Source organism: Nymphaea colorata, chromosome 8 (genome assembly GCF_008831285.2).
Source record: "Nymphaea colorata isolate Beijing-Zhang1983 chromosome 8, ASM883128v2, whole genome shotgun sequence".
Lineage (NCBI taxonomy): Eukaryota > Viridiplantae > Streptophyta > Magnoliopsida > Nymphaeales > Nymphaeaceae > Nymphaea > Nymphaea colorata.
The window spans coordinates 18,830,109-18,853,503 of record NC_045145.1 but is presented as its reverse complement, the minus strand read 5'-3'; the positions used below and the strand labels follow the sequence as shown (position 1 = coordinate 18,853,503).

At 39.6% G+C, this 23,395-nt stretch overlaps 2 protein-coding genes and 1 pseudogene across 4 annotated transcripts; 2 read left to right on the top strand and 1 right to left on the bottom strand.

Moving 5' to 3' along the window:
• Positions 1-2,998: 2,998 nt before the first annotated feature.
• LOC116258323 (uncharacterized) lies at positions 2,999-6,349 on the top strand. The gene is made up of 6 exons (XM_031635413.2): positions 2,999-3,724; positions 3,908-4,061; positions 4,162-4,338; positions 4,434-4,517; positions 5,464-5,545; positions 5,645-6,349. The coding sequence occupies exons 1-6, from the start codon at positions 3,408-3,410 to the stop codon at positions 6,079-6,081; spliced, it is 1,251 nt and encodes a 416-aa protein (XP_031491273.1). The 5' UTR covers positions 2,999-3,407; the 3' UTR covers positions 6,082-6,349.
• A 4,700-nt stretch (positions 6,350-11,049) lies between these two features.
• LOC116259258 (universal stress protein PHOS32-like) lies at positions 11,050-12,552 on the top strand (annotated as a pseudogene).
• Positions 12,553-15,456: 2,904 nt separating this feature from the next.
• Positions 15,457-20,648, bottom strand: LOC116259045 (glutamate decarboxylase 1-like). Of its 3 annotated transcripts, none has more exons than XM_031636643.2 (6): positions 19,818-20,648; positions 19,525-19,729; positions 17,096-17,511; positions 16,532-16,785; positions 16,389-16,441; positions 15,457-16,268 (listed from the first exon to the last, which is right to left on the bottom strand). In XM_031636643.2, the coding sequence occupies exons 1-6, from the start codon at positions 19,901-19,903 to the stop codon at positions 15,750-15,752; spliced, it is 1,533 nt and encodes a 510-aa protein (XP_031492503.1). In that variant the 5' UTR covers positions 19,904-20,648; the 3' UTR covers positions 15,457-15,749. The 3 variants fall into 3 exon arrangements, with proteins under 3 accessions (XP_031492503.1, XP_031492505.1, XP_031492504.1); XM_031636645.2 differs by lacking the exon at positions 19,818-20,648 and adding an exon at positions 19,300-19,378 and having other exon boundaries at positions 19,525-19,662; XM_031636644.2 differs by lacking the exon at positions 19,818-20,648 and adding an exon at positions 19,300-19,385 and having other exon boundaries at positions 19,525-19,661.
• Between the last annotated feature and the right edge of the window lie 2,747 nt (positions 20,649-23,395).

Below are 23,395 nucleotides of genomic sequence, written 5' to 3'. Positions count from 1 at the left end.
GCTGAGATGCAAGATGTGGCTCTAACAATGCAAGTAGATGATCCATGTGAAAGACAAAAAAAAAAACTAAAGCAGTTGACATTTTTCTCATGATTTGATTAGAAGATAGATAGATAGACTATAAATATGAAAAATGAAGTGGCAAAGCTGCTTCAATAGATCATGTTGTCTGATCTCTTCTACAAATGAAGTTAATTAGCTAAAAGTTTAGGGCGCCTGTTAGAGAGAACTTTAGGGGTTGATTGCACCACATAAACCTGCAACTACCATCATTACTTATTCTATACTCACAAAAGAAAGACCTATCTGAAGTTTCCTTTTTAGTTCTTATCTTGTTAGTGTGTTCAATGTTAAACTGCAGCTGTTTGGAGGGTGGAAGCCCTTCACCCCTCCCCTGCGGTCTTCCTCCCTTTTCCTTTGCCTTAAGGTTCAGGGCTGCTTCGGAAACTGAGTGAAGATCGGGAAAGGGAGAGGGGAGGGACTACGAGCTCCTCTCTCCTTTCCTTTCTCTTTGCCATAGGGTCCAAGTCTATTTCAAGATCTGGGTTGGGTTTATTACGTTTATTAGGCAGTGGAATTACAAAAAAAACGGTCATATATATATATATATATACACACACACATACATGGACAAACAATAGCACAAGGCAAGAGAACACAATGAGCTGGCTGGGCAAGTGATTGCAAATATCAATATCTGATTGCAGTCCATTAATTATTCTCGTTTTCCCACCAATTAGTAAATCCAGCTTGAGAAATTTGTTTTTTTTTTTTTGGTATATGAGAGATTAACAACCCACTGCCTTCAAAAATGCCTGAACGCGCTCCTCCCCTCTCTCAAAAAAAAAGAAAAAGAAAAAAAAATCTCGTTACCTTGGCATAAGAACATCGGTATGCAGCGGCTGGCTTCAGCTTCACAGAACAGTCCCACTTTTTGCAATGTAGAGGAATATCATCCACATGAATCAAAGCAAAGACATGCCGTTTACATGTCCCCTACCCTAACCAACTATCTGTATATTTATTCTGTAATTTCTTAATGCACAATGCAGATTGCATGAAAATATTGACGAAAGTTGAAAAATAAATGCGAAATGGTGCCCCATGTTAAAAAAAAGAAAACTAATTAGTAAATTGGTGGCTCTCATCTTGGGCTAGAATTGGGAAGAAATGGTTAAATGACTAGATTGCTGATCTTAGAGATGGGATCCAAAATACTCAAGAAAATGCAAACATCTGATGTATGGGTGCCATCCTGAAGGAGAAGAAAAATTGTAAGAAATGACTTTTTAAGTGATTGTAAGACGGGGACTTCAATACTAAATACTTCCATGAAATGGTGAAAGAGCGAAGAAGAAGCACAATCTGAACTGTTCAACACGGTAATTAAATGTATCAAGACTCTCAAGTAATATCATCTTTTGAAATGTATTACACTTTTCAAGGATGAATGAATCAATTTTACCAGATATTTTCGCTTTCATGCTCTTCAAAATCCTTTCAATAACTTATTTTGAAGGGAAGTTTATGGACTATAGGTTTTAGAACTACCAAGCATGGTGTAGATAGATGGAATTCCTGCTTGGTCACAACTGGCGGCCAAGGGGAATTCATTCCTTTATTTCATTTGATTAGGAAATGCCATGATAAGAACAGTGGTCTCAGTTTTGGAAATCGCTACTAATATTATTGGATGAAACGACAAGTGTTTGGGACACAAGTACAATTATATACTTACTTTTCTGCATTTTGCTTTTTCTATCTTCCTCATCTTAAAGTTTGTGAATCTTAAAAAAAATTAATCCCAAAATAAAACGGGTTTTAATTCTCTCTCTCTTTTGTTATTGTAACTAGGGGACTTTTTATCCCCAAATTATTGTAACCAAGGGACTTCTTGTCCCTAAATTTTGATATAAGATTCTCAATTTTATAGTTCTATCTCTCTCACGCACGCACAATTTATTTCAGTGTTCTTAAACAAAATGTTCATCTTGAGCACTAGGTTTGTAAATGGGATTGAATTTGGAATACCAAAATACCTGTTAAAATTAGATTCAGTATAATGAAGAACAATAAAACCTTCAAACCAGATCGCAGCCGCGTAATTCTTTCCAGCATATTTGTGCAGGAACAGAGGCGAATTTTGCTTGCAAATCTTATTTCATGATCATGAACTACGGCGCGACGCATTGATGAGCATCCAAGCAGAACCATGAACTTCTGTGTGGTGGGCATGCACTTACGTGTGCCGCCAAATCTTTCCTAATTCTTAAGGCTTTGGCGATTACACGCTTTGAAGCCAATAAAAAAACATGGAGAATTAGATATGTTGAAGAGGCCAAAGCTTCTTTTCCTTTCTTTTTTTTGTTTCATAGTTTTCAAATTTGGATGGAAAGTTGAAGTTGAAGGATGTTGAATTATAGTTTCAAAATTTTGATAAGAGTCGAAATGTTACTAGTCAAAATTTTTATATAATATAAATATTTTTTTTAAAAATTTACATGTTAATTTAAAAAGAATTAAGAGGGGCTAGCCATTCCTTACTACCTCTTAACTCCGTCTTTGGTAAAAAGTGATCAAACCTTCAACTAGAATATTTTTTATAATGTTTGTGAGTAGTGTTTAATGACCGAACTTTCATCAACTTGCATCCGGTGACCGGTCAAATATGGTATCAACCCTTTTGTCGCCATCATCGTTTCTGGTATACCGTCGCCGGAAAGTCTTCCACCGCCCGGTCGGTGGCTCCTCCATCCGGTCGGTTCAGATCAAAGTGCTGCTTCTTGAAAAGGTTTTGTGGTCGCGTCACCGTCCAACGTGATAAACGTTCTCCTGCAAGTCTTCCTTCCCCTCGCAAACACAGTCAAAATATAGAGAGAATAAAAATTGACAACGAGGAACTCCGAGGGCCGTGTCCGTAACACCAATGACAACTAACACTTAAGAATAACATAAAAATAGTCATCTTTGTCTCAGTCCATGGTTATCGATGGACTAACTTCGCTTCTTTTTAAATCCTGGCTGCTTGCTTTTAGATTGCTTTCTAGAAACTTGTGAACCATGCTTACGAAATTGTTGATGTACGTAAAGAACTATTGGAGCCTCCTGTTTCATTTTGTAGCCTCTTCGTGTCGCTTTTCGTACGACGTCTCTTCATTTACTTCGCTTGTGGCCTGAATCGTCTTTTTCTCCTTCTTTCGCCGCCGGTTTTCGTCGTGTGACGGATGGAAAATGACTAGCAGCAGGGGCAATGGCTGAGGTCAAGGCGGTGAGCCTCTCCGAGTCCAATTCACATGTAGGCGGTCAGCAATTCGGCGGACTCGCCTGACTTCTTCCCCAAACCTTCACCTTAGGAAGAGGAACAGAGAGGCGTACCACCCACCTCTATCGATTTTCTCTTCGCGTTCATGGCTGCTGTTCTTGAGATGGTGCTCACGAATGGGTTCTTCTGGGACCTCTTCGCCTTCGTTACTCCGCTGTGGGTGGCGGTCTCAGTAGGGCTTTTGGTGGGATGGATGTGGAAACCCAAATGGGTGGAAAAAGTGGTGGCGGTTGGCAGGGGCGGGAGGGAGAGGAGAGCCGGTCAGATTATCCAGCAGCAGCCGGTGTTCGATTCGAGCTCGTCGGCGAGTTCCGGTTCTTCGATTCCTCAGTGCAGCAGTTGCAATTCATGGGTTTCAGAGGGTACGTCAGAGGGGAGTTCATCGGCGGTTATGGATTCCAGGTATTTCTCTTGCTTCAGTTATGGTCTATTTCTAATGCTTTTCGGTTGCTTCATTCTGGGGATTCCTCGTAATTGTCCTTTTCCATAGCCGGGATTTGGTATTTTTGCGGGATTCGGGTGGTTTCGCTTCCGATTTTTTTCGTAGTTTTTGCATTTGTAACTTCATTTCTCTGCAAGATACAGTCCAGAGAAAGACCAATCGGCTGTTGTGAATGATAGCGACTTTGAGCACCTATGGCGGCTGGTTGAGATGAGGGATGGAGGTCCAGATTGGCATGAAATGATGGACCGGGAAACTCCGACGATGACGTATCAGGCATGGCGGAGGGATCCGCAGGCAATGCTCTGTTTTTTACTGAATCTCAACTGGAGAATAGGTTGGTCCCCGAGTTGCCTAACTGGGTTGATTTTCTTCTGTCTTTTTTGCCAAAATTTAGACTGGACCTCCCCAATACCGTAGCCGGACTGTTTATGAAGATGCTACACCAGAGTTGGTGAGGGATTTTTTCTGGGACGATGAATTCAGGGTAAAGTGGGATGACATGCTCGCAAATGCTGCGACTTTGGAGGAATGGGAGGACACCGGAACTATGATTGTTCATTGGGTCAGGAAGGTAGAAAGATAGGCCTTCCATGTACTTGTTAGTCTCCTTCACTTTCTGAAGCAATTGTGCTTCTTTTCTCACATATGGGTTGCAACTTTTGGCAGTTCCCTTTCTTCTGTAGTGACCGAGAATACATCATAGGCCGCCGAATATGGCAATCAGGAGGATCATATTACTGCGTGACAAAGGTATGAAAACAATTGGCATGCTCTATTTCCCCACACCTTGACTACATTTATGCTGAAAATTCAAGTAGCTGTATGTTGCTTCTAGTGTGGTGTAGCGTATAAATTTTCTCATCTTATGTGATGAACATCCCTATCTGTGGAATCATGCTAATTGCCGAAGAAGATGCACTACATTAACGGGAGAAGCCTTACCAGTTATGGGAGGAAGAAGTGTGTCTTTGCGTATTAATTGGCAACTACACTATGAACTTGTGTGTGACTGTGATCTAGATTTTGGAGTTGGCCGGGTCACTAGGAGAGTTTTGAAAAGCATTTTTGCAATCCTAAGATTGTTTTGACTTGTGAGATATTGCAGTAAGATCTCATATTGACACCGATTGCCTCTCGGCAGCTGCATTTGATGGACCATATTCTTCTCTATGCTTTGAGATTTTCTTGCAATGTCAGTTGCTATGAGTTGACTGCAAGAAACTATATTTGCTGTTAGTGTAACTGTTTTCTTATTCTCTTATGGTGCCATAAGATTGAACATGCAATGCATTTTCTGTGCCTGGATTGTATTTGTTCTATTGGTTTTTGCAAAACATGTACCTGTATTTGCACATTAGTTTGAACTTTGAACTGCAATTGGAGTTCCAACTCCATCCCCAGAACTGCCAAGTTTGGGAGAAGCATGAAAAGGAAAAAGGAGAGGCAAAAAAGGGAAAAATTGCTGTGGCTTTAGTTGTTCTGGGCAACCAATCAAGTCACAGTTATCAAGATGAATTTTTTTCCTTAATTGTTTTCCTAGGAGTTCCTGTAACGAATACTGATGTTTGTTGCTTGAAGAGCTGAACACTGAGACCATGTCCTAACCCGTCTCATATATCATGTACAGTTGTCTCCAGTTCACCCTGCATAATATTTGCTTATTTATGACTTATGAGGCTTCCTACTGATGTTGCAGGGAGTAGCATACCCCTCCTTACCAAGGCGTAACAAGCCAAGGCGGGTGGATTTGTACTATTCAAGTTGGTGTATTCGAGCTGGTAAGCTAATTACTTGCATTAATTTCTTATTTGATTTTGCCTAACCACCAGTTAATGTTTTTGTGGCCCGTGGTCTAATGCTCATCTGCCTTCCAACAGTGGAATCCAGGAGAGGGGATGGGCAATTAACCGCGTGCGAAGTGCTTCTCTTTCATCACGAAGATATGGGGATCCCATGGGAAATTGCCAAGCTTGGTGTTCGTCAAGGAATGTGGGGAGCTGTCAGGAAGATTGAACCAGGTCTCAGGGCCTATCAGGCTGCAAGGACGAGAGGAGAACCACTTTCCCGATGTGCGGCGATGGCGCAGATCAACACTAAAGTTGATCCAAATTATTCGAGGCCGATGGAACTGGTGGAGTCATCACAATTAGAAGTAGAAACCCCAAAAAAGGCATGGCGGATAAATATACCTAAATATTTTATTGTTGGCAGCGCCGTGGTTCTTGCCTGCAGTCTCGACCAAAGGCTCTTGACAAAGGCAACGATCTTTGGAGTTGCGAGAAGATTCAGTAAGATTGGGGGGAGAAGATTGTAGACCAGTTGGCCATGCATCTTCCAGAAGTAACGGGATCAGTGGCTTACAGTGTTTTTCTCTATTTCCCATTTAACTATGTGAAATTCTGCACACCCTTTTGTTGAGCACAATTTGCAGATTCTGCAAAATTTTCAGGTTCAAATATACAACTGAATGTGCCATGAGATTTTTTTATTTTTTTTTTCCGATTGTTTCAGTGCATATAAGCACGGATTCAGTTGCTCTACAAACATGTTGAGATGCTAAAAATGCCAAACTCCTTAACTAATTCATCTGAAGGAAAACTTTATTGCTTGAAATATATGAGAAGTTGGCAATCTGCGGGGCTGACTGGGGGGCCGCCTTGCCATGCAGCGGATGAGGTCTACGTTGGGTGACCTTGTGAAGGTGAAACGCGATTAGAACCACATACTTTCTCCGCAGTCTCCCATCAGTTGGACTGCACCATTAACAAACTGTTTGAACTGCGGTGGTGTTGCATGATACCAACTCTGTGACCTGATCTCCTCTCGACGCCAAAGGAACATAAGTTCTGGATTTGCATTCAGATTAGAGTTTTGACGGCAAACAGTACTAAGCATTTAATTTGATAAAATGTCCCACAAAGTTGGATTTTGTGTCAGCCTCATATATGAGATCAAGACTATCAAACCGAACCTAAATGATTTTTTTCTCTGTGTAACTACCAAATATGAGAGCATATAAAAACCAGTGTTAACCGTTTCCGGACTATGTTTGGATTGTAAATGCCATTTGACAGGTAGCAAGCAGAACTGCGCTTTTAATTTGACAAAATGTCGCACAAACCGTGGATTTCAGATCAGCCTCACATTTGAGATCCAGAATTGCCAAACGTACTCCAAATGATTAGTTTTCTACGTTGACCACCAAAATATGAGAGCAGACAGACCATATATATATATATATATATATATATAACTTTTAATTTGTAAAATAACAATCGTATTTAAACCCCATGTGGATAAGGAGCTTCACCAACTGTTCTTGGTGGATAAGAAAGCAAGAGGAAGACACTACAAATCAAATTCTCATTTAATACTATATTATTGACCATTTAATAAGATGAAAGATCAATTTTATTGAAGTTATATGTATCAGTGGTTGATTGACCAAAGCTCTGATGTGGAGATGGTTGCTCGAGAGATAGGATCTTGATGAGGAAAATTAGCAAGGGTCCCGCTGCCAACGTGTTTCCAGCATCAGTAATATGAGAAATCCAGATTAACGCCGAACTTTATTTAATTTAATATATTCTTTACCGATAATTTCAAAGCATGCTTTTGATGTCTTGTGCAAACACCATTTCGGTAGAATACAATATTTATCATATCTCACAGGATACTTCATGTTGCCTACCGTTTCCTATTTCCTAATCGTATAGAACTTATATTGTAAATTTAATACAGATGGTGGGAGTTGTTTTTCATTGGTTGGATTTATCCACGACTGATCTATCATCGTCAAACTCAGTTAAGTTTTTATTTTTCTTCTTCTGTTGATTGATAGAAATCTTTCAAGAGCCTATCCACTCAATCGTCGTCTCTTTGAAAGATTAAATTATGGGTAGACTTTGTTGCATTCAGAAAAGAAGAATAATATTAAAAGAATATGCTTGAAACTTAATCCAATATCCTCATATAAACGTTCTTTGCAGCTCTTCATCACTTGCTTTTCAAGTGCCTAAGCAAGAGTTAACTACATATTTGTTAAGAAAAAAACATGTTTCTAGCTTTAACTAAAGAAAACATTTAACACCCTCCTATTTCTAGCTTTAAAATTTTCCACTCTTTGGATTCATTTTTTCCTCCTCAGAAGCAAAGGAAGCCCATTTTTGACAGCTGTGGCGGAGAAAAAATTGTTGAGATAAAAAATTAAAATCAGTAAGTTGTTAGAAAAGTGAAAAAGAAAGTTTGTGAGAAAATTCAATAACCAGCTGCAACAATGTGAACAATTATTAATTTCTCGAGACAATATATCATCAACGGAATATTACTTTCAAATAACATATTAGTAGAGATTTAAAAACAAAAGAAAAGGTAACAATATGCCGGTCTTTTGTTGAAGAGAGAGAGAGAGAGAAACGAAAACTTAGAGACTTGGAGGATATAGGTTGAAGGTTTTGTGGTTCAAAGATTTTAAGAGACGTTTTTATAATGCCGAACCGAATTAAGAAGGCATTACTAACATCTAAAAAGAGCACTCCACGATAGGACTCTAGCTTCAAGATGTCTCACACTCAAGAGATTCGAGGTTCAAATCTCATGGTTGCAGATCATGGTGTGATACAATATGTGTTGAAACCATAGGTTCACCAAATCCCAGAAAGAACGAAAAATCTTATATAATGAAATGACTTAAAGGGTTTTACAATGAAAACGGTTTCCCTTAAATAAACATTTTAAAAAATAAACATTTAATCAAATACGCTTCTTACATCAGATCCGATAACTACAGAAGTTTATTTAGTACGCATCCCAGAAACCAAACTCGCCACCCATTTGGCCAGGCAGAATCTGATTCCCCTTCTAGTTGTTATCCCAATTTTTATTAGTGGAAGTCGTCGCCGGTACTCACGCTCAACAGGCAAAATCCTTTCTCTCATTGTTCTTGCCCTTAAGGACGGAGCCAAGATTTTCTTCAGAGGCGGAGCCAAGATTTTCTTTTGAATTTGGGTAGGACCAACTGAATTCAAATCCAAAAAATACATGACACAATTAATTTTTTTATTTATTTGTTTTCAATGTATTTTTTTTTTTCATTAACGAGCGTGACCTAGGTGGCCCCCCCTCCCTCCACCCTGCCTGCCCCGACCGCGATGGTGATGGCGATGGCGATGTTGATTTCAATTCCTCCTTTGGTAGAACCTTCTTCAAGCAAGTATACTGATTATCGGCTGGTCACATCATTACATGGGATAATAGGTTTTAAAAAATGGCGTTATCGTGATCTTTAAGAGGGCATTTGGATTTAACCAAGTTTTGTGAAACTTTAATCTTTAAAAGATCAACTTTCTTTTAGTGAGTTTTGAAACTTGGTTCGTGTATTTGGGTTAACGCACACATTTCAAATTTCTTTCCTACTTTCAAAACTTTGACAAAGCATATTTTCCAAAGAAAGATGTCTGGCAGGTAGGATCTCATCCTTTATTGTAAAAGAACTATATATATATATATATATAACTGAGATGCAAGAATCAACCAGAAAAAAGACAGAACATCCAACTTAGCCATCCCAAAAGAGCTGTGCTTGACAAAAGTCTAAACAAACTTATATATTGTTCAACATCATTTCACCAACAGTGGCAGAGAATTTGATACTCGATATTACGATTTGATAACACTGCTTGCTCTGCAACTGTCTCCCACTTTACTTTCCACTGCCTTTCTACCTTCTTCAAATTATTGGACATACATCTATTATCCCAACTGCCCTTGACTATCCAACCAAGCAATGCCATCTGGGACTCATATATATATATATATATATATATATATATATATATATATATATATATATATATATATATATATATATATATATATATATATATATATATATATATATATATATATATATATATATATATATATATATATATATATATATATATATATATATATATATATATATATATATATATATATATATATATAATATATATATATATATATATATATATATATATATATGAAACGCTAGCTAGATATATGATTAATAAATTTTCAATTAAACATGAAACAGTGATCCCGATCTCGTGGGGCTACTCCACTCAAGTTTACCTAAGTTTTAATATTAAATTAACGTTTCAAAGAGTGAAAACCGTAAGGTGTACGCCTGGTTTAACATATTTTTGAAATTTTTAATACAACTTTTTTTTTTTTTTTAAATCATATCAAGATCACAGCCCTCTAAATTGTTCTTTATAAATAAATTTAGCTGCAGATATAAATGTAATCTAAGTAATTTTATTTTAATATAAACTGAATATAAACCGCCTATGTCTGTAGTCAGCTCTTGTGAACACCAGAAGGCAAAACGAGCGTGCATCAACGCCTGTTGGGGGAAGACAAAGTCGACTTCAGGCCAATAAGTCGCTGGTCAAGAGAAATCATTGTTAAAATAAACGTTGCACATCATCGTTAAGATGAAAAGATAAGCATCTAAAAAAATATTATAGAAAAACACCTAATCTTTTAATAAATAACTACCCGTCATTCGATTTTAAAAAATTAACAAATACATGCTTAATTTTTTAAAGAGATTTAAAAAAATGCATTTGTCGGAAGAGAACATTAATTTTTGTTTTAAAATGACAAAATTATACTCTCGAAGAACTACCCTTTCCTTGGCTGATAAAGGATATTTAAAGGGTACTTTGTCATTCTATACCAAACTTTAGTATTTGGAAATTACTATGAAAAGTTAAATGCCTATTTATTAGCTTTTAAAACTTAAAACGGAAATTTTATTCTACGTGGCGCCCTTTGTAATTACAGAAGAAAAAAAAAGAAAATTAGTTAGATGCAAAAAGAGATTTATGTTCTTACGGATAGTCTTTTACTAGGGACACTCTCAAAATATTTTATGGATTAAAGTAAATTCATCAAACATTAGTTTTAATGTTTAATAAATTTACCTTAATCTCTTAATTATATTCATGACATATTCACAAAATGTTTTTTTTCTTATCATTTTGACTAGCTATAATTGAATAAATTACACGCACCTATTCTTCATTTTTCTATAAAAATAAATAACTAATTTTAAAGTTGGAAGGTATAAAGTTATAAACCTTCACGTGTTCACTTGCAGTTTTCTCTTTTCAACAATTGTCAACTAAAGGTGAGACCACTGGTAAGAATATGTTCGAAAGTTAGCCGGGAAAAAGCAAATTTCTCTCCATAAAACAAGATGCTCCCTCTTCTCTTCATTCTGATCGCGGAGCTTCCTCCACTGTACTGTAGTCTGTAAAGAGAAGCGAAAGGGGCCCATGGTCTCTTCCCTCTTCTGATCTGTCTCTTCGTCGTCAACGTATTCTCTTCTTCGCCATAGAAGTCTTTATTTAGCTGCTTCCCCCACAGAGAGAGGGAAAGAGAGAGAGATGTCTGGGCGTCGAAAGATTGGTATCGGCATGGATTACTCCGGGAGCAGCAAGGCTGCTTTGAGATGGGCAGTCCATATTCCATAACATAGTTGGAGAAGGAGACCTGCTCGTTATCATCGACGTGCAGTCCACCAAATCGGACTTCCCTCAAAAGAAGCTCTGGGAATCCACCGGCTCACGTACCCCTGCTCCCCTCTTTCTGTCTTTTCTCCTCTTCTTTCCTTTGATCTTACGAATTCTCCTGTTTGCTTTGTTTTTCTTCTTTTTCTGATTGTCCGGCTCTTGTTCTTGATGGTTTGAACGAAATTTGGCAGCGCTCATTCCTCTGCATGAGTTGAAGGAATCTAATTCATTGAAGCAGTATGGACTTGGGGACCCTGATCCTGAGGTTCTTGACATCTTAGAGACAGTTTCCAACTCCAACAAGGTAAACCCCAGGATCTATCATCTCTTTCTTCTTGTTGAATTTCGTTCCCCTGGAGAAAATGTCCCAAAATTGAGTTATTGGTGTTGGTTAGCGCGGCACTGAATTCAGTTGTTAATTAGAATGTTCATTACTGTCGTTGTATAAGAAGCATATTGATAGGTTGCACAAACAGGCACAAGTGGTTGCGAAAATTTACTGGGGAGATCCAAGGGATAAGTTGTGCGATGCAGTAGACGAGTTGGAGCTGGACTCGATAGTCGTAGGAAGCAGGGGACTGGGGCCACTCAAAGGGTAATCAATCTCTCTCGATCCTTTTATTTTCCTCTCTGAAATTGAGAATTTTCAAGAGATGTTCTGCCCCTTGTGTTCATCTCCATGACCACCATTTCCCCTCTGCTATTGATCATGGAGCCTTCGATTTGTCGAATTCCTCTTTTGTCAAACGCCATGTAAAGCGTCAAATCTTGCTACAACTTTTTTTGTGTAGCAGTTTGGTTAGAAAGAATTTCTTCATCAAATTGTTTCATAAAGCCAAGAGATTTCTTTCTGCAATTCAATGGATGTAAACAATTCTGGAACATGGTAGAAAAAAGAAAGGTACCAACATGTTCTTTTCTACAGGGTTCTACTCGGCAGTGTAAGCAACTACGTCGTGACAAATGCAGCATGCGCTGTAACTGTTGTGAAGGAAGGAGTAGCAGATAAGGACTAGTTTTGCCTCTTTCACTACCCTCTGATGCTACTTCTCGGTGTGTTGTAAGATAAGTGTGCAATTGATGTAATCTGTTGAACTTTGTATCTCTTGTATCTGCTTCTGGGATGATCATGTTTGTTCCCGTCTTCTGGACATGTAGATCGTTAAGATATGGTTTTGGAATTTCTGTTACTTTTTTACTAAACCAGATTGGGATTAATCTAATCTGTAATATGTTCAGTCCCCAGTTTGGTTTTTCCCTTTTCAAACGGACTTCTATTTTGTTACTCAATTCACTGGCTCCACTCTTCAGGCTTGTTTACTTTAATTTAAATTTATCTAACTGGAGTAAGAGTAACTAGATCCTGTAACACTTCAATTTTTGTAGTTAGGACCTCTTTCCTTTTGGATGACATCATTGTGCTAGTCATGATCTCCTAGTAGCTGCAATTTTTTAAAAATATTGATTTGTATACAATTCTCTTACATATTTGTTTAAAGTTAATTCTCTACTCGCCTATTATTAGAGAAACTAGAAAATAGTTGGAAATTAGTTGAGGGACTAAGAAAATAAGAAAGGATAAATCCTGAGTTTGGAAGGGTAAATCCCTCCGGCCTACCAGCCATTCATGTTTAATCACACCAGCCATTTTATGATTGTACCAACCTTAATATAATACACCCGCGAGTGCTCGTGACTCCTGAGTGGACATATATATATATATAATCAAATAATAGGAAGGGAAACATATTATCATCGGTGCATACTATCTATACAAGTGTGAACGTGCTTGCTTGATGTGCACGTATGGTTTAAAGCATCGCAGAATCCAACAGTGAAACGAGTGGTTTAAGAAAGCACACATCACCACCAAGCGGAAATTATACAAAAGAGTTATTCAAAAGGAGAAGAAGTCAAAGATCAATTCAAAACATCAAAAAGAGAAGTAGTCAAGGTCAATTCAAAACTTCACCGTTTGTGGCGGAGTTCTCTTTCAACAGTAGGCATCAATTGAGGACAAACTTTATGACCGCAAATTCTGATAGATGGTTGGATATTTTCTTAATTCATTATTTGCCAGCCGGAGGATGGAGGTGAACACGAGTTGAGTCGAACCCGAGTTCAGTGAGCTCGTCGAAAATTGCTTGACAGAAACAGTTACATGTGGAGCTCGACTCGATTAAGGATCGAAAAACTTGTTTGAATATATAGATTATTACTTTGCCATAAATCGAGGCTCAACAAACTTGAATGAGCTTTTGTAAAAATTTACATAATTAATTAACATCAATACACCGGTTTTTAAATAAAAAAAAGTCAGATTTTTAAAAAATCGCTAGACATTATTTTTGAGCCAAGTCGAGCGTGAATTTAATGAACTCGAACTCAACTCGATTATTTGAATGAGTCGATTCATGAACTCGAGCTCGACTTGTTAAGCAAACGACTCTGCTCGAACTCGTTCATGAGCTTAGCTTTAACGAGTCAAGCTCCAACGTTGTTCACCCCCACCAGCAGTGCTAAGAGTTTTTCACTTCCGTCTAAGCCATTAGGGCTTTTCATGAACTTTTAGGGCGCACTAATCCGATGTAAAAAAAAAAAAAAAGAGAGAGAGAAATGTCACCTACGATATTTAATTGTAAATAGGATGACAATAAGTTTGATTTAGATTTGATATCCAACAAAACCTTTTCAGAAAAAAAAAAAAAAAAAGATATCGAAGAAACATTTGATATCCGTTGAAGATATCGGGTTGATTGATCATATTGGTGTTCGTCTCTCAAGCCTAAGGTTTCTTGTAGGAAGAATTTGATAGCTTCGGATCTCAAATACGAAGCTGCATTAAAAGGAGTGCATTGTAAGATCCTCGTTTAATTAAACAAACACGCCCTCACTCAAAATATCTTGCTCCATCGCTGGTTGGAACTAAGTTAATGGATTCAGGTACATTTTTTTTGACATTTTCAATAGTATGGTTTGCTTCACATGCTTATGCACAGTCCAGCAAAATGCCTCTTGAAAGTCATGCTGTAGAACTTGACTACTGGTTCATGAAAAAATTAATAATGCTTAAGAACACTTCAACTAGAGTTCTTGGTCAAGAGTGTGCATTCTTACTAGTTAGCATTTACCATGGTAAATCAAGTTCTGAGCCAAGTAAATAACATGTAAAATTATCTATATATATGTATCCCCACAAAGTTATAGTTGTAGGTTTTGTGCTTACTGTACATATGTAATGTGTTCATCATTTTTATCAAAATATTAGTTTGATGAAGAAATTTCAACTTTTATCCTGAAGTTTCAGCTGCATTGGTGCAATTTTTTCTCTCTCTAGCATGAGCAAGGGCATATCAAGAGCAGTAAAAAACCACGTTGTTAACACTTTGTCATCATAGCTGGACTTTGGTTCATGATTTATAACTGTTAACAGATAAATTTGTCATAAAGTTTTTCTATTATACTTTTCTCGAAAAACATTTGGCAATGTTTCTGAAAGCCTTTTCATTTTAGTTTTTTTTTTTTTTTTTTTTTTTTGGGGAGATATTGACAATGAGGAGGAGGTGGTATTGTCCAATGGCACCAGGTATTTGTCTTAGTGTATCTACATAGTCAAAATTTGGAGAATCTACAATAGAAATATAGTACAGACCAGAGACAGTTTTACATCCAATTGAATTTGAATTCATATTTAGGTAAATTTCTGATCATATTTGTATTCAGGATTCATATTTAAATAGATGTCTGATCGTATTTGTAATCCGATCAGAACAGGTTTAAATAAATATTCTTTTACCAATCTCTATATACATCTTAATACACGGTTTCGATTTGGTCTAAAAAGTCGGATACAAATCTAAGAAATTGAATTCGGATTGTAAAACTTGGATTCACATTCAGATATAGTATAGATTTTTCTTTTATTCTTTCAAATCTGCATTGAATCGAATATCCGAAGGAAAACAAATATGGCAAAAAACTATATTCAATTCAAATCTGATCCACGTAGTTGTAAGTTATAGACGTTGAACTGAATGAATGCAGAAAGAATTCTAATCTGTGGTGCGTTCGAAAAAAGTAAAAGGAAAAACAACGCCTGAAACAAGGAAAAATACAACTGCTTTGAGACAGAGAATATGAATCGTATTCAATTGATCAATTACATATGACATTCTGATTGCCAACAAGTTCCAATGATTAAATACTGGTATGTTGACCCGTTCCCCCAAGAATACATATTTTTTTTTTTCACATAGATATTGACGGTAAATCAAATAAGAGAAAAAGAGGAAGAACCAGAACCGAGACTGACGGCAAAATTTTGACACCGGGAGTTGGCGAAAACAGAAAACAAAAAGGCGAAAAAAAGTAAAGATGAATCCGATGGGTGAAGGCAAGGGAAGGGGCATGGACAGATCGGCTAGCAAACGCCGTTGGCTATCTTCCTCTGCATGACGAACTTCTTCCAGACGTCAGTAATCTCCCTCTGAGTCTCCAAGTCCGACTTCTTCCTGACCAGGACCTTGCCATTACAGTTACTGCCGTCGAGCTTCTTCTTCTTCTCTTGGAAGTCGACCCCGGTGACGGCAGTAGCGATGGGCTTAGAGGGCGGCAGAGCGTCCAGCTCGTGGAGCACCTTCTCGATGTCCATGACGAGGCGCTCCGCCAGGGTGCGGCTGAAGTCCTCCCTGACGACGACGCGCAGCACCGTGACGTGCTGCGCGTCGGCCGGCATGGTGTAGGCCGGCACGATCCAGCCGAAGCGGCGGAGGTACTCGGACACCTCGAACTCGTCGTGCCTGCTGCTGTCCTTGAGGGAGAAGGCCACCAGCGGCACACCCATGTCCTTGGACACCATCTTGAAGCGCCCCGTCCTCTCCAGACCTTCCTTCAGCACCACCGCGTTCTCCCGGCAGTTCTCCATCACGTTCTGGTACCCCTGATTCCCCATTCAGTTAACCAGATTATTCATCAGTTAATAAGAAGAAATACAACCTTTGAAATGACAGAGAATCTCAGTTCATGAGGACGGAAAACAGAAGCACTTGGGGAGCCTCACCTCAAAACCAAGACGAATAAGCTGGTAATACTGAGCAATCACCTGACTCGATCCTGCAAAAGTTTGAGAGCCATTAATTTCTCATTCAAGTTACATTGGTGGTATTAGTAGGGAGCAGAGAAGCAAGTTCCTTGATTCAATACCCTTAGAGAAATTGAGAGTGAAGGTGGGTTGGTCGGCACCCAGGTAGTTGATGTGGAAGACGAGTTCCTCGGGCAGGTCCTCCTTCCCCCTCCAGATGACCCAGCCGATGCCGGCATAGACGAGACCATACTTGTGGCCGCTAACATTGATGCTCTTCACCAAGGGCAGCCGGAAGTCCCACTCCAGCTCCGGGTAGATGAACGGTGCAATGAAGCCACCGCTGGCTGCGTCCACATGGATGGGCGTATCCCACCTAGAGAAACCAAACGACCCCCAAGTTAAGTCACTAGATTGTCCAATTCAATCTCATTTACAGGTTCAGTTTGGTAATTGGAAACGATTGATCGAGAGAACAGGAAACCAATTCAAGATGATTTCGGTTAAGTACTTGATTTTTTTTCCTTTTCACACACAATATCTATCAAAAGCATAGATTTGAATTGTAAAAGTGAAATAAGAAAGGAGATAAAAACCATTTTCAACTAATTTCTGTTCTACCCATCATCATTTCCATCTCTGCTCTAAAACAGGGAGAATTTAAGTTGGTAGCGCCAAGATCTTACCCAGTGAGCTTGTTCTTCTCGGCGAGCAGGTCGTTCAGGAGCTTGACGTCTTCGAACTCGCCGTTGAGTGTGGAGCCGAGGATGGCGGCGACGCATATGGTGTTCTCGTCCACCATCTCCACCGCTTTGTGGGGGTCCATGACATAGCAGTCTTCACTCAGCTTCACCTCCTTCAGCTCCACCTCGAAGTAGCGGGCGAATTTCTCCCAGCACACCTGTACGTTGGCGCCGGTGACGATGTTGGGACGGTCGGTGGGCTTCCCCTCCGCCTTCCTCTTGTTCTGCCACTTCCTCTTGAACGCCAAGCCGGCCAACATGATGGCCTCCGACGAGCCCACCGTCCCCACTCCCACCGCTGCCTCCGACTCCCCCAGCGGCGCGTGGAAGAGATGCGCGATCATGTTCACGCACCGGTTCTGCAACAACATCCGTCAGTAAACAGCCCTCCTCCCTCTCATCACGCGCATTCATCACTCACACTCAAAGGCTTTCTTTGTGAAACTGGCTCTATCTGAGATCATTGAGAATCTCATGTCGGACCTCAGAACTAAAGTTTTTGCTAATCAACCTGAATTTGAAATTCTGCAGCGCCCAAATCTATCCTTGTTTAAACAATGGGTCATACAAAGTGTGGAGTTCAGATCAGCTACCCTCATTCCTTCCCTGCAGCAGCTAGCTAGACTCAATTCCTGCAACTGCTCAAATAAGCACAATACTAAGTACCTAACATAGATCTATGGTCAAGCACGAGCTCAAGTCCAGAAGCCACCAAGGCTATGACTTGAGTTCGTTAATTTGGACAAGAAGATCTTGCTTGGTATTCTAAAAGAAGACCACACAAGAGATCTTGCAGGATCATCGTTCGACAGTAGACACATTTTATGAGTGTCCCATAACATCGATATCCAGACGCAGTTGGCAAAGTGTCCCATACATCAGAATCTCCTATGGGGTCGTTTGCAATGGGCACGAAGGACACTCTATACATAGATCTATAAAAGAATAGTTCTACATCTACCTTCCTTCATTTCGAGATTCCTTTATGTTAAACTACCTCCAACCCACAGGGAGATCAATTTTCAAGAAAAAGACTCAAAGGCAGGTGCTAGGATAGTGTTGTCAGGCTTCAAAAGTGCTTCGACTTTCTTACTTTCTTCTTCATTGTCAGAAGGGAATCCTTTCCCCCACAGCCATGTGAGCAGAGAATAATATTTCTATGTTGAATGAAAAATCTTTATCCTAAAGGCCGTTAGTTCGTAAAATTTTTCTAAACGTGTTTGAAAAGGTCAAGAAAGTTTTTTTTTTAGCAAATTTTCAGTCAAATGGTTGAGAGCCTCCTCCCAAGAGACCTGGCAAAGTCGGACCAGTGGCACGCTGAACACGAAAAAGTCATCCACCGGTGACTTACCTCATGATTTCAGTCGTGTTTGATTTGCCTGGTAAAGTCTTTAGAAAGAAAATAAACTCGACCTTTTTCCCCACCATTTTTCACATGATTTCCATCTATTATTATTTAAATCGGAATTATACTTTTGATTAAAAAAACATGCTTAAACTTAATCTTCGTTTTTATTTAACTACTTTTTTCAGTTATTTAAGCGATTAACGGAAAGAAAATTAAAACTCAAACAAGTTTTGCTATCCTGTCAACCCTTTGAAGCGCTTTTCAATAAAATTTTCAGAAAAATAGTTTGTCGTCCGTGTAGGACAGCCTCAAAGATATTTGGAATCACGTTGTCCCAACATATAACCATGTTGTTCTTCCAAACAAAATAAAAAAAAGCAACATAAAACAATTTGCTTTCGCAAGAAACAGATTCCCGAACTGTAGAAGAAGTTTTTTTTTTTTTCCCGACTAGGAAAAGAAAAAGAATTCTCTTTTATATAAAAGATGGAGATTGATTTTCAGAAAAAGTTTCTCTTTTTTCCTCACCATATACGTCTAAAAAATGATAAACAAAATAGTTGTATTAATCTTATTAAAAAAACGAATAGTGAGGCTCCATTTTTCTGTGAGAAACTTGCTGGGTCGGGCTCGAGGCAAGCGGCGTAAGCCACGAGCCGGACCCCAAGCTCGGTTGCGATTACGAAGCGACCGAGCCGAGGCCGGGGCCCGACCACAACGTGGAACCATCAGAAAAGAACAGAACCGGTTCATTAGCGGAAGCCATGGAACCGGTAACTGCTTCAGAGAAGTCAGCAACCTTCTTTAGCATCAGCCGATGGGCTAGCTTTCACATTTTCCGGGAGTGAGAGAGAGGTGTTGGCATTTGCCGGCACATCCTGCATTCTTCCAGAACGAAACTCTTTTTAATCTTCCCGTTGGCTTGATAACAGAAAGTGCAGAGGAGCAAAAGGGAAAGCGAAAGAACGAACAGCAGAGAAAATGGGGATCGTGAATTCAGCCGGCGACGTGACGATATGAGTACCTGAAGCTCAGTGGTGACGGGATACTCGTCCATGTCGACGTAGTTCTTGTTGATGGAGGACATGATGAGGCGGTCGCACTCCGGCTCCATCCAGGTGGTGACGAAGGACGCCAGGTTCAGCCTCGGGTTCCCGTCCAACATCAGCTCGTCGTTGATTATCTGGTACGCCGCCTCCTTGGGTATCGAGTTCTCCGGCATCCTGAACCTGCAAACGTTTTCGAGATTCAGAAACTTTCCCCATCTCTCAATCACGCGAAGACATGTAGATTACAGACACAAGAAGACATACAGACCTCGGCAGCGATGTTCGGACATATCGTGAGGCGAAGGTAGAATGGATGGAGACGTCCGACTCCGAAAAGGTTTTGGATAAAACCATTGTCCTCACTTAGCGGTTTTCCGGTGAGGGAATGAGAAAGGGAGAGAACTCGATCGCTAAAAGGGCAATGGCGAATTTGGGATGTGCAGAGGAATCGGAGGTGGGGGCGGTTTTATACCAGAAGGTTCGGATCCCTGGACTTCGGACCAGGGAGTGGCGGAGCCGGAGCACAAACCCCACCTTCCACTTCCCCTCTATGACTATGAAGCCTCTCTCTTCTTCTATTCTTTTGACGTGATGCCATCAATGCGACGGTCAGGTCGTTTCGGTGACTGTGTAGGGTCAAGCGGGGATTAAGGACGCGGTGAACCGCCATTTTCTTGGTTCCGAAGGATATTCTTTGCTTGACCTGGTGTTATTAGTTTCCCTCACTGGAAGAAAAGTAAAAGGGGGCAGAGAAAAGGAAGCTACCATGATTCATGAACGAAGAAAAGAAAGCAGACAGTACGACTCGGTTCGAAAGCGCGGTCAGATACTTCGGCCCCTAGATTTCTCGAGACGGGCGGGCTCGTGGGAAAGCATGGGAGGAGGTTTTACTGGAATACCGGCGGTTTTTTTTTTTTTTTATGTTATTTCCTTCCTTCCGGTGAACGATGGTTCATTTTCATCGCGCCGTGGATGTCGCCGACGATCAGCGGCCGATAACCAGAGGTGAAATGAAATCCTTTTATCTCGAAATGTTATAACCGAATATTTCATATCTGGGTTTTAGGAGAACAGAAGATGAATTCCTGCGTTAGAATTTGGAGGAGCTCGAAGAGATGGAAAAATCGAAGACGTCGAACTCCTTTTCGCCAGGAAATTAGAGAACGCCCTCCGAGAGATGGGGACTGGTTTTCCATCTTCGCTGGAAATGCGATTCCCATTTCAAGTAAGTCTGGTCAAGAGCAATCCTCCTCGATTTGACTGAACAACTTGCAAACTTTTCTTCGTCACGTAACAGCTAAACCATTTGAAAAGCAAAGGATATTTCTGAGTTAGCGTGTGAACGATGCGCACAAAAGCCGCACTTTGTCAAAATCTTGGTATCCCGAGTCACTCGAACGCGCCTCGAATGCCGGAGGCAACTCATCCTTGAATAGTTAAGCCGGCGTTTGGAGGATCCAAACACCTCCTTCTTTTTATCTAGTTTTGTAAAAACTAGATTTTATAAAACCTAAGTTTTTTAATAAGTTATATTTTTAAAAAAAATTTGAATGGCACATGGAAAACTGAACTTCTTCCTACAAAATCAGGTTTTTGGATGTATTCTGCACTTTTTGCTATTTGATCAATAACTGTTGTAAAATTTAAAAATTACAATGTTTGGCAGGAGACATTATGTTATGTGCAGATAAAAGTCTATCCAAATCAGCCAGTGGACTGCCCGCTTACCGGATACATCTCCCGCGCATCCCGATTCAGGGCACATAGACTCATACGGCCACAAAGACGGGCGTAGGATATGATTTTGTAGTTTCTCACTTTTCCTTTCATTCGCCATTTAATTGTTATTGCACCCCCTGATTCGACGATGTGGGTCCGGTATTATCATTATATTGGAATTTTCTCGAGATCTTTTAATATTATTTTAGTAACATGAACTTTGTCTTTTCGAAGTTTGAAGGGAGCCAAAACTGACGGTAAATGTTTTTCTTTAGAAAGATCTGAGACGACATCCAACGAGCTCTGACATCCATGGTTCATCAATGATCTAACACTTGGAGTTTTTATTTTTATCGTTTTACATTGATAAAAGATTTGGTTTAAAAATGGATGGGGAGCGATGGGCCTGATCTGAAATCCATGGTTCTTAAATTTATAAGTATTTTAGAGGCAATTATGATTTTATAAAAAGGTGGATCTGAGATCCACTTTTTGTTTAAAAATATCAAAGGAGATTTTGAACAAAATATATAGGAATTTTCCGCGGTTTTAGGTGGAGAATTTTCCAAAAGAGAAACATGATTGGGCGTTTCCACCGAATCCAGCGTTTTAGGTGGCCGCGAGTCTGGAAGCTGACAAGCGTCGTTCAGTGAGAGCGATGGATCCTACTACTGTTGGATCTGGATTTTGCTTTCCGGAAGTCAGGCGGAGCTTGGATCCAAATCCATCTGAATGTCCAGTTTTGATTTTTGTAGGCACTGTCTAAGCAGATTATCTAAATTAAAAAGTGCATTTTTTTGTTAAAAAACAAAATGAAAGGCTTTCAAGTTTTTAAAAAACGATAAATCGTTAACCTTCTTTTCTTTTTGAAAAGATACATGTTTTGGATTATGATCTGATCCGAGATCCGACTCCTCAGGTCAACTGAGGCGTACGGGACCGAGGGTTTGGAAGCCCACCGGAAATTGGGACCCTTTCTGGCGGGTCTCTCGATGGAACTTGGTCAGTCCAGACAACCATATCCAGATCTCAATGCGCTGGGGGTGGGGCCCGACCCGGATCCTTCGGCAGCTCGCTCTCGCAGCCCCCCTTCGCTCAGCCCACAGTTACCAACAAAACCCGCTTCCCCTCTGCAGAATCCGCTTCCCGCTTCCCGCTTCAAATGTATTATCTCATCATTTAATAATACATCAGCTTCTTCCTCTTCTGCTAACATTACATGTGGAGGTTTGTCTCTCAAGCACATAGTTTTGGGGAACAAGGACGCTTCATAAAAGCGCCTAATAAACCAGTGGGAGACTCTTTAACTTTCCGTCTCCTTAAGTTTTCTTTTCACTTCTTCTGTTTAAGATTCAAGTGAATACAAACGGAACGAAGATTTAGCTTTAGATTGTTTTATTAAAATATTTACTAGCAACTCAACACGTCACGAAAATTAATTATTTTTCCCAAAAAAAAAAAAAAAACAATATTCGTTACAATTATTGTTGACATTAAATAACATAAGTAATTGACATGTGGACTTTCTGATTGAATCGATCCCACTTAAACCACCGACTCGAGAAAATAACTGGTATCTGATAAAACATACACCGACCAGTCAAAAATAAGTAGAATTTGAATTTCTGCATTGAATGAACGTGTGCCGTTTTCAATCTTGAGTGCCGTTCATCCATCGTGCGTTAATTTCCGCAATAAAGAAACTTGTTAATCAGTAGTTGGAATTAAGAAGGGCCAGAGATGATCTGATTCGGTTTAGGGTCGACTCGTTTTTTATGACAATGGATTGATTTTCAATCCAAGTTTTGATACATCATCCTTGAGCTAGATGTGCCTGATTGGACGTGGGGATACGATACATACTTTTTTCTTTAACTCTGAATGTTATATAACACAACAGAAACCTGAAAACCGATTACGAGAATAAATTGTAAAGAAACTGATTTCTAAATGAAAAGATTTCATTGAACAAAATTAAAATTTAATAAGTTACCACGGTAAAATGACGTGGAGCAAATTTAACACCAAAGGGCACGTGAAGCATAGAGCCTACGGCAGACGTCCTTCCGCTGCAAAGATTCCAAGAAAGGACACGTGGTGAGTTGTCAACCGTTGATATTAGAAAGC

What these genes read in the sequence shown, in the direction of transcription:
- LOC116258323 (XM_031635413.2), top strand. Translation starts at nt 3,408, where the DNA reads ATGGCTGCTGTTCTTGAGATGGTGCTCACGAATGGGTTCTTCTGGGAC. An exon ending in TTGTTCATTGGGTCAGGAAG is followed by an intron (nt 4,339 to 4,433) that starts GTAGAAAGATAG and finishes AACTTTTGGCAG; the next exon opens with TTCCCTTTCTTCTGTAGTGA. An exon ending in AAGTTGGTGTATTCGAGCTG is followed by an intron (nt 5,546 to 5,644) that starts GTAAGCTAATTA and finishes GCCTTCCAACAG; the next exon opens with TGGAATCCAGGAGAGGGGAT.
- LOC116259045 (XM_031636643.2), bottom strand. Translation starts at nt 19,903, where the DNA reads ATGGTTTTATCCAAAACCTTTTCGGAGTCGGACGTCTCCATCCATTCT. An exon ending in CACTCTCAATTTCTCTAAGG is followed by an intron (nt 16,442 to 16,531) that starts GTATTGAATCAA and finishes AAACTTTTGCAG; the next exon opens with GATCGAGTCAGGTGATTGCT. An exon ending in TTATTCGTCTTGGTTTTGAG is followed by an intron (nt 16,269 to 16,388) that starts GTGAGGCTCCCC and finishes ATGGGGAATCAG; the next exon opens with GGGTACCAGAACGTGATGGA.